General features: G+C 40.0%; 1 protein-coding gene across 1 annotated transcript in view; it reads right to left on the bottom strand.

The window, feature by feature from the left end:
* The window catches only part of dok4 (docking protein 4), a 117,915-nt gene that overhangs the window by 20,968 nt on the left and 85,775 nt on the right, over positions 1-11,172 (bottom strand). Inside the window, exons 2-4 of the mRNA XM_084308276.1 lie at positions 8,590-8,697; positions 3,922-4,036; positions 1,703-1,822 (exon numbers count right to left, since the gene is read on the bottom strand). Of these exons, the coding sequence (XP_084164402.1) occupies positions 1,703-1,822; positions 3,922-4,036; positions 8,590-8,697 (343 nt within the window). The remainder of the gene's footprint in view (positions 1-1,702; positions 1,823-3,921; positions 4,037-8,589; positions 8,698-11,172) is intronic.

Below are 11,172 nucleotides of genomic sequence, written 5' to 3'. Positions count from 1 at the left end.
TTATAGGAGGTGCTATGTGTACCCTTAAGTGTTCAGCGCTGCTTGGCCCCGATACATTTGATTCCCTGTTTATGTAATATAATTTGTGGAACAAATAAAGTATTAAAATGTGTGTGTGTGTGTGTGTGTGTGTGTGTGTGTGTGTGTGTGTGTGTGTGTGTGTGTGTGTGTGTGTGTGTGTGTGTGTGTGTGTGTGTGTGTGTGTGTGTGTGTGTGTGTGTGTCAGTGGCGGCCGCTGCCGCTGGTGCCTTGTGGGTCGCAGGTTCACGTTAATAGGTCGAGTTGAAAATGTAATGCTCTGAGATGCTCTGGAGCAATCTCTCTCTGTCTCTCGGATCAATCAAATCAAATAATTAACACATGTATGTTGTCATTTTAAACAACTCACCATTCATTCATTATGCATCAGCAGCAGCTAAATAAATGTTATAGTTCACAAAACACAGCAGCGCGTTTTGAATCGCCAGCCTATTATCGTCTCAGCAAGCACAGTCAATACTTTTTTCCGTAGCCGCATTTCGCGGAGACAGCTGTAGTGTGTATAGCGAGAGAGAGAGAGAGAGAGCGAGAGAGAGAGTTACGTATCATGTATTAAACTAGAGTTAAGATCGCTAATCTACCTTGTTGTTGGCTTGTTGATAAAGTATATCCACTCTATGGCATTGTCCATCCAGCCTGTGTTGATGTCCATCCATTGTGCGCATCCATATAGCTTGTTGTTAGCCAACAAGCTGTGTGAGTGAAGTGCTGTGTCTTTGTCCATTTCCGCCTCGAACAGCCTGCAAACTACCTGGCGTTCTATCGCCATGCTCTAAGACAAACTCTAACCATAACCAACTTTGAAAGAGTGCCTAAGCTTAACAGTCTAAAGAACTTGCAGTCACGGTACGCTCGTCTAAGACAAACAGCTGCCTGCATCATTCTCACAACAAACTATCTCCACCGATCACCAACCTAGGAATAATAACCTAGAAATTGGATTCGGCCAATGATTTGTCCGTCTTTCAAACGTGTTGATTTGATGGATTTAACAGAATTATCCAATTCCATGGTGGTAGCTTTAGCTAACTATAAATCGAAATGAAAATACTCAGTCCTTGAATAAACCTGGCGCATTCTCTCTCTAAGCAAGAACCCGAGAAATGCGGCTATGGAAAAAAACTGGCATCGCGTCGGCCAATCAGAGCGTCTCCACGAAAATGCGGCTATGGAAATTCTTCACGGAAGTTCACGCTGCTGGGCTAGACCGCTTCAAATTGCGCTCGGATTCCAACATAATAGTCATATTTCAACGCACAACGCCGTATGCACTGATTGGCTGTGACGGAGGACAGCGATCAAACTGTGACGCGCACTCAGAGCGCGATCGCTTCTAGCCCTCGGGCGAGAAATACGAAAAAATAAAAAAAACGTCACTTCCTGCTCAAGAAAACGATGTTTTTTTAATTTAGATAATAACGTTATATTGTGCATTGGAAATACAAACATACTTAAAATGAGTAAATAGTATTCATTTTAAACATGTTTATATTATTTATAGGGCTATAAAACACAAAAACGAAAAAGTTTATTGTCTTCTTCTCTGATTTAACAGCAGCTGGCCAGCAGGTGGGTCGGCGCCCTTGCGCCCACTAGTGGCGAGCCGCCACTGGTGTGTGTGTGTGTGTGTGCGTGTGTGTGTGTGTGTGTGTGTGTGTGCTACCTGTGTGTTCACACTGAACCCCAGCAGCCAGCAGATCAGGCTCTCCCATGCTGATGTCATTGAGGCGGGTCCCCAGGCACTCGATTGACAGTGTCTTGAACCACTCCTCAGCCTCCAGCTCTGAGGAATGAGGGACAGAGGGCGTTGTGTTGTGAGAATTGATTGCATGAAAAAAAATCGTAACTGCATAACTATAAAGACACAGCCATCATTCAGTTCTTGCCGTATTCACCTGATGACCCAGAGAAGAAGATGATGAAGAGGAATGACAACACAATGTTTACTTGTTCAGCCATTTACACTAGATCTCCTTTTAGGGTTAAAGGGATATTTTACTTTAGTAAAACTTCGTTTAGTTAGAACAAACTTTAGTAGAACAGTTTATGCATTACAGTAGTCGTTAGATATGATTGCATGAATTCGCTTCTCAGCATCGTTTTGATTTATAGATGGTCGTACCGTTCTGAGATGAAAGAAAAAAAAATTGGTCACTTTGTTTATATGGGAGTTGAAGTTCAGTTCTGAATCTACGATAACCTCAAGACTTGTGAAAGGCATCTGGGAAAATACCAGTCCTAAGGGAAGTATTGATGATCTACCCGATGATCTACAGGACTTGAAACACTATTAAACACCCGTTTACAAAATGCTGTAGGTACAGGATCAATGTCTGAGGTGGAGAAGTTCCATTCTGATAGAGTTTTGCAAAGCTCAGCTAATGTAATGCATATGAATCTTCTCATGGTTACATTGCGCGGTATGCTGTAATTCAGCTTTATTTCCACCATGAGTAATGCTGGCTCTGATGGAAGTTATTTAAACAAACTTTATAGCAATTATTCTATGTTATATTTTTCAGAGTTTAAAAATGATGTATTTCCTTCAGCAAGGCAGCAGGTAACCACAGTAACTAATCCAGAAACAAGATTCACAGTACACTCAAACTTACTGGATCTGCTTTTATTTGTCAATGGTCATAAATCTGCAAAATACATCACTACAAACATGTACCTTTGATTAGAATTGATTCCAAATCTGCTTTATTGAAATCTTCATAGCAGTAGTTTGGTTTATACTTCAGACATATGATATTTAGACTAGGTGTCCAAATTGAATGGAAGTGAATGAGGAGCCTGACACCTGGGGAGGAATTGTGGTGTTGACAGAGGACGACAGGGACAGCAGTGGTCACTAGTTTACTAGTAGATGACCAACTAGAGGTAAGACTACTGAAACTTCTACTAAAGTGAAATATCCAGTTTAATGTTCATTTAAGGTGAGGCAAGAAGCAGCAATGACTTAGGGTTTTCAAATGTAAAAGAGAATAGGTTGAAGTTAGGAGAAAGATTTGTCAGCTCATTAAAAGTATCCAACAGAGTTGTATTGTAAAGGGTCCTACTAATCACCATAAAGTACCACAAAGAACCACAAAGTACCACAAAGAACCACAAAGTACCCGAAAGTATACCCAAAAATACCCCAAAGTACCACAAAATACCCCAAAGTATACCCCAAAATACCCCAAAGTACCACAGAATACCCCAAAATACCACAAAGTACTCCCAAAATACCCCAAAGTACCACAAAATACTCCCAAAATACCCAAAAGTATACCACAAAATACCCCAAAGTATACCGCAAAATACCCCAAAGTATACCCCAAAATACCCCCAAAGTACCACAAAATACCCCAACATACCCCAAAGTATACCCCAAAATACCCCAAAGTACCACAAAATACCCCAAAGTATACCCCAAAATACCCAAAAGTATCACAAAATACCCCAAAGTATACCCCAAAATACCCCAAAGTACCACAGAATACCCCAAATACCCCAAAGTACCACAAAGTCCTACTAATCACCATAAAGTACAACAAAGAACCACAAAGTACCACAAATAACCACAAAGTACCCCAAAGTATACCCCAAAATACCCCAAAGTACCACAAAATACCCCAAAATACCCCAAAGTATACCACAAAATTCCTGCACCGCTGTGAAGGAAGGGTATGCTACAAAGACAAAATGAGAGCAACACAGTATGTGGATAATCCAAAATCTTAATTTGAGATTGAAACTCGATTAATCATCAAAGCCCTATCAGGAAGTCCATTGGATACCTTTAATGGCAAATGTTTGGTTGCTGAATACGGGACTCATCAAGGGGCGTCACTTCTAATCTAATCACCATCTGAACGTGTGTGTTCCTCGTTGTACCTGATTCGCAGGTAAATGTCCGTGAGGTATCATCCGTGAGCACGATGGCCACCGCCTGGCGCTTGGTGTCCCGGGGCAACCGCGTGATATTCTTCACATTGCTGATCTCTGTCACCTAGGCAACCGCACATGTAAAAAGTCAGTTGGTTCAATGCTACAAAGTTGGCCATTTCTGAGTTGGATGTTGTCTCTAGTGTTGATAATTTTTTTTTTATTATTAAAAAAGAACATCTACACTCAAATAGTAGCCTGGCCCATCTATTAGAAGATGTATGGTATGTTTATAGTGTTGATACACTGAAAAAGAAAACACACCTACACTCAAATAGTAGCCTGGTCCATCTATTAGAATACTTATGGTATGTTTCTAGTGTTGATACACTGAAAACACATCTACAGTACACTCAAATAGTAACCTGGCCCATCTATTAGAAGACGTATGGTATATTTCTAATCTTAGTACAGTACACTGAAAAAAACATCTACACTCAAATAGTAGTTTAGCCCATCTATTAGAAGACGTATGGTATATTTCTAATTTTGGTACACTGAAAAAACATCTACACTCAAATAGTAGCCTGGCCCATCTGTTAGAAGACTTATGGTTTGTTTCTAGTCTTGGTACACTGAAAAAACATCTACACTGAAATAGTAGCTTGGCCCATCTATTAGAAGATGTATGGTATCTCTAGGGAGGTTATCTCTCTTGAAAGATAATAATGACTGTTATAATTATGACTGTGTCAATGAGGAGCCAGGTGTTATAGAAAAGCTATTTGACAAAACAGTTTATAAGTGTTGTGAAAACCATTTGTCATGAATTTACCCAACAAACTGTTGCTGCAATTGAAAGCAATCACATTTATTACATCTGCTATTGCCAAGCTGGTACTGAACTAATTACAAATTTGAACGCTTTTATAGAGACTACACATTGGGAAAACAGAGAGAGAGAGAGAGAGAGAGAGAGAGAGAGAGAGAGAGAGAGAGAGAGAGAGAGAGAGAGAGAGAGAGAGAGAGAGAGAGAGAGAGATTAATGACTCCTGTAGAGTGAGTGATGTCATACTGTGATGAGAATACAGTCATAGTGCTCTGATCTGTGTGTGTCTGTGTATAGATATGGGCATGTGTGCAGGGTTTCCTTCAATATACAGCTGTGAACAGGTGACGCTTACAACCATCACAACCGTGATTTTGCTAGCCTAGCTAACGTTCAGATGACTTCCATCAGGAAAGCACTTTAGACAGCCTGCCTGTAAAACAAACAGAAGGAAGTTTGTGACTAGTGAATGGCCACAGTGCGAGGAATGGTCAGTTCACTAATATGCACCTTTTGACCCCTTGATTTGAACCTTTTTGACGAAAGTGCACTTTTTTTGTACTGAACGAATTTATTTATCAGACTTGACAGATCAGCTACAGTATATAAGGATCCTGTTCTAACAGTGTCATCTTTCTTGTGCTTTAAAAGTGTCATGTAAGTCTCCTGACCCCTGTTCTGTCTTGGATGTGTATAAGTGCAGCTGTTTGCCGTATTCATGCGTTAAATTTCCCCTTGCGGGACTAATAAAGTTTTTAAAATGTTATTCAGATAGAAGTCAGATGTTCTATTTAGTAGGCTACATAACCTCTACATAAACACTAACCTAGCTAACGTTAGTCAGATGTTCTATTTAGTAGACATTATGTTGACGTTAGCTAAACAATCAGCTTTCCGAGTGAATGTGATATTTATGATTAACGTGGAAGAGGGAGGAAAACAATAGACATCCTTTTCAGACTCGCCAAATATCAGAGGCGATGGTGAGGATGACAGGGATCATGAAGAGACTGCTAACGTTAGCAGCTCCACCAAGTCAATAGTGTAGTGTGTGTGTTTGTGTTTTCTGTGTGTATGTGTGTGTGTGTGTGTGTGTTTTGTGTGTGTGTGTGTTGTGTGTGTATGTTTGTGTGTGTGTTTTTTGTGGGTGTGTGTGTGTTGTGTGTGTATGTTTGTGTGTGTGTTTGGTGTATGTTTGTGTGTGTGTTTTGTGTGTGTGTGTCTATGTTTTGTGTATGTATGCAGGGCCGGACTGGGGAAATAATTCATACCGGGAGATATAGCGCAAAATATAGCCCCAGTCAGGCCACTTTTTAAGCGGGGGGTCCCCCACCAGGAACATTTTAGTTACAAAGACTTAATTTCCTGCATTCTGGTGAATTTTAGTGCATGTGAAATTGAATCACAAACTAATGAGCCAACAATTCAGCACACGCATGCATGCACAACGAAGACAGAAGATTGCGTTGTCTCAATCATTTTAACTATAAAATGAGCTCAAAGTATGAGCTCACTGACTGAAATTTCCAACAAAAAGCATCAATTGTCAAATAATATTGATCACATTAACTAGACTAGATGTTTGAGGAAATTAGAAAGGGAACAACAACTTAACCCTTGTGTCTGATCAGATTCTTATATTTTTTATAACTTTGCAGTGATTACGTTTGTAGCCAATATATGTGGCAAAGGTGTGTAATCTTTGAATTATCTTGGAATTATTTTGACTTTCTCTTTCATAAATTGTTTATTCAACTTCAGCCCCGATCATAACCACTAGGGGTGCACCGAAAATTTGGCCACCGAAAGTTTTCGGCCGAAAATGGCCAAAAATGGCCTTTCGGCTTTCGGCCGAAAGAGTTTTTTCACCGAAAATATATCACCGAAACAGAAGCAACCTAACGCGTGTTGTTGTGATGATGTCATCAAAACGCGGATTCATTACATGCGCGCTGTGAGCTCTTCAGTCCTGCGTGATACTCCTCTTGGGACTCGGGAGCAATGCATCTCCTCGGGAGTCGCGCTGTTTCTACAGTATGTAAACTCCTCGCGCAACAAGTCCAATAAATGCGTCTTTAACATACTTTATCCTTATTTACTATATATATCACTGAGTGATCTAATATGCATATTATTCAGAGCGAGAGGGGGAGGGATTGTTTCTCTCACATTGACGCTGTCTACTGTGCCAAAGTCATCTGGGGACTAGAAAGGTGTGCTCAGTAGAGCACAGATGTCCGCCTCTCTCTCTCTCTCCCCCTCTTTCTCTCTCTCTCTGATTGATTGATTGAAAACTTTATTAACAGATTGCAGAATGGGTACAATACAGTACAGCTCAATACACACAATTGTTAAGGGGATCCAGACATAGAGAAAGACTTTCGTCTTGTTTACATCAGGGTCCCCCATTTTCAATTCATCAGGACATATATGACATACATGACATACAGATAGACAGTACTGCTACATCTATACATTTATGACATACCAGATTTGCAAATACAGTACTGTTTGTGATACAAAAAGACCCATAATAGTGATTATTTATTATTTAAGTTAAGTTTAGCCATAATCATATATTTTTCCATAATCAGGTAGCTGAACAACATTGGTAAAAAAATATTCTATTCTATGAATCATTTTCGGCCTTTCGGCTTTCGGTTTTCGGCCAACTGTTTCCTATTTTCGGTATCGGTTTCGGCCAAGAATTTCCCATTCGGTGCATCCCTAATAACCACCACATATTGTTTTTTGTAATGTCAGATTTAACAACTCCTTTCAGAAAAGTGGGAGTATTTATTTTTTAATCTGAAGTTGAATAAAATATTTATGGAAAAGAAAGTGGGAAATTATTTCAACATATAATCTTTTTATGGCGTTTTTCAATTTAGTCCCCTAATATGGTAAGAGTATAACACTTTAGTTTTCAGACACAAGGGTTAAATAATTTATTTGTTTCTTGGCAGATTTAACATTGGGCTTTTGACAGGGGAGATGATGCATTGCATGGTAACGTTAGCTAGCTAACATCCATGTTTATTTTTATCACTGACTAACCTGCTGGTTCCTTGACCTTGGTGCAAGAAAACATTTGATAAATGTTGCCGGATTTAGCAGCATCTCCTGTAAGAGCCTTTCTTTTTCTTTGTTTTATCCCTCTCTCCTCCACCCTTTCTCTTTCTTCTGCTGTCCATCTTGACATCAACGTTAATTGACTTTCGCTCTACTATATCTCTCCCGAGTCCCTCACTACCTGGCTCACTGCCTGGCTGTTATTCTGCATCTGAGTGTCATCTGCCATTCCATTCGCCACCTCCGCTGTCAATCAGTTGTATCGCCTGGTCCCGCCTCCACCAATCACATGCGGCAGCACGGCTCCATTTGTGTGTGTGTGATCCGCGAGAGGGAGAGAGTCAGATAGTTCTCCAACTCTGTCGCAGACAGTGAAATCCTGGTTGTTCCCCACCCACCTAGGCTATCTAACTATCGTGCCGCCACAACTAGAAACAATGGCCTGGCATTTTTTTTTTAATTATAATAAAAAAAATTATTATAATTATTATTATTATTATTTTTATAATTATTATTGTTTTTTATCTGTCCAGGCCAGGCCACCGGGAAAACTCACGGTGCTCCCGATGGCCAGTCCGGGCCTGTATGTATGTGTGTGTGTGTGTGTGTGTGTGTGTGTGTGTGTGTGTGTGTGTGTGTGTGTGTGTGTGTGTGTGTGTGTGTGTGTGTGTGTGTGTGTGTGTGTGTGTGTGTGTGTGTGTGTGTGTGTGTGTGTGTGTGTGTGTGTGTGTGTGTGTGTGTGTGTGTGTGTGTGTGTGTGTGTTCCCAGGGCAGACCTTAGGACAGGTTCTGATGTAGGCTGACTTCTCATCAGGGTATTTTTCGAGCCGTCGAGGTCCTTTACTGGACGACTTCTTAAACACCAACCAGCAGCGTCGATATATCTATGAGAGAGAGGCACAGACAGAAAGAGAGAAAGAGAGAGAGAGAGAGAGAGAGAGAGAGAGAGAGAGAGAGACAAAGAGAGACAACAAGAGGGAGAGAGAGATGGAGAGTACAGTAGTGATAGAAAGAAAGAGAGAGAGAGAGAGAGAGAGAGAGAGAGAGAGAGAGAGAGAGAGAGAGAGAGAGAGAGAGGAGAGAGAGAGAGAGAGGGGTGGTCATTCATGTGTTTCCAGGGCTCAACAGTAATGGGCTCTTGACACATATTCTATAGTACAGACAAATAAAACACACACACAACACAACACTAAACTAACACCGATGTAACAGAAGATTAAAGGAGATTAATGAATACATTAGTGCTCAATTCTGATTTATTGCTGAGATCTGATTAGTTTTGTTTCATTGTTCACATAATTTTTTTTAATGTGGCCAATATCAGTTTCCAGTGTGAACTGGTCACGCTCCTGAACTGACCCGCATGCACAAATGAACAATAACGAAGATAGATTTAAACATGGAGGACACTGAAGTCACAGTTTATGATAATTTACAGGTTTAATCCAGTGGAGGTCAGCTAATTAAAACAAATCAGACCTGTAACTGATTTAGGACCACATATAAAAGTGCCCGAAATCAGAATAGAAAAGATCACTTGTCATTTGACTTGTGCCATGTCACATGAGGAAAAAACACTTGGATAAATATAGGATGAATGCAATTTATGACCAATGATTGTGATTTGATGGAAAGCATTCCATGACCTCAGCAATGCATAGCAACTGGTTTCATACATTGTGAACGCTTCTATCACCTTGTAAATAGACTGCATTCATATAGCACTTTTATCCAAAGCACTTTACAACGTATGACTCACATTCACACATTCACTCACACATTCACAGTCCATTCAAGCGATCGCCCCCGCTCTCTTAGATGCCTGAAAACACTGTGGCACCGCCTCCACTAAGGCCAGTCAGTGGGATATCTGCCTTAAAGGTAGAATCTGTAATGCTGTCAAACAGTGACCTCTAGGCAAAAAAAAGAAAAGTAGAAAAATAGAGCCCGAGGTCACTGTTGCCACCAGTAGCAACCCTCCCCTATACCCACTAAACTCCAGCCCACGTCTCAGATCAAAAACAAAAACTGTAAACAAAATGCAGTACCACGTTGTCATCTTTAAAATGAGAGACCGTCACACCGTCCTGACGCACGCGCGTCTTTAGAAGTACTCGGCCGACACCTGTAAACAATCTACAATCAGAGGCTCCTGTCTCCTTGCCAGTGACGGAGGGGAGTATGAACGTTGACCTGCTCTGAGGACAACGCAAGTTCGTTCTACCAGGAACAGTAGTGTGGGGATGCCGTTCCCGAACCACCCACGCTCGTGTTCTTTTCCGCTAGCTTGCCCCTCGTGTTTTTTTTCTCTCGCCTGTCCCTTGTATTAAGACCCCAGACTCCCGAATATTCCTAGGAGTTGTTTTAGACAACCTTGGCCCACCACATAATACAACACGGTAAGACCCCATTCTACATTGTTAACACACACACATAGTCACCAGCTTCCCGACACATTGATTAATTACATACATCATATCCCAGGCGTTTTCCCCTTTGAATCTGTTGTGTTGCCTTTTTATGGGTCCCGTTCCTCTGTTCCCATAACAATTTCAGCATTATGAACAGTTATTTCAGCATTATGAACAGTTAATTAAGCAGTATGAACAGTTATTTCAGCATCATGAACAGTTAATTAAGCATTATGAACAGTTAATTAAGCAGTATGAACAGTTATTTCAGCATTATGAACAGTTACTTAAGCATTATGAACAGTTATTTCAGCATTATCAACAGTTATTTCAGCATTATCAACAGTTATTTCAGCATTATGAACAGTTATTTCAGCATTATGAACAGTTATTTCAGCATTATGAACAGTTAATTCAGCATTGTGAACAGTTATTTGAGCATTATGAACAGTTATTTCAGCATTATGAACAGTTATTTCAGCATTATCAACAGTTATTTCAGCATTATGAAGTTATTTGAGCATTATCAACAGTTATTTGAGCATTATGAACAGTTATTTGAGAATTATGAACAGTTATTTCAGCATTATCAACAGTTATTTCAGCATTATGAACAGTTATTTGAGCATTATGAACAGTTATTTCAGCATTATCAACAGTTATTTCAGCATTATGAACAGTTATTTCAGCATTATCAACAGTTATTTCAACATTATGAAGTTATTTGAGCATTATGAACAGTTATTTCAGCATTATCAACAGTTATTTGAGCATTATGAACAGTTATTTGAGCATTATCAACAGTTATTTCAGCATTATGAACAGTTATTTGAGCATTATGAACAGTTATTTCAGCATTATCAACAGTTATTTCAGCATTATGAACAGTTATTTCAGCATTATGAACAGTTATTTCAGCATTATCAACAGTTATTTCAACATTATGAA

This window comes from Notolepis coatsorum (assembly GCF_963971535.1).
Source record: "Notolepis coatsorum genome assembly, chromosome: 2".
Classification (NCBI taxonomy): domain Eukaryota; kingdom Metazoa; phylum Chordata; class Actinopteri; order Aulopiformes; family Paralepididae; genus Notolepis; species Notolepis coatsorum.
Note: the sequence above shows the minus strand (reverse complement) of the source record. Positions and strands in the feature narration are given on the sequence as shown.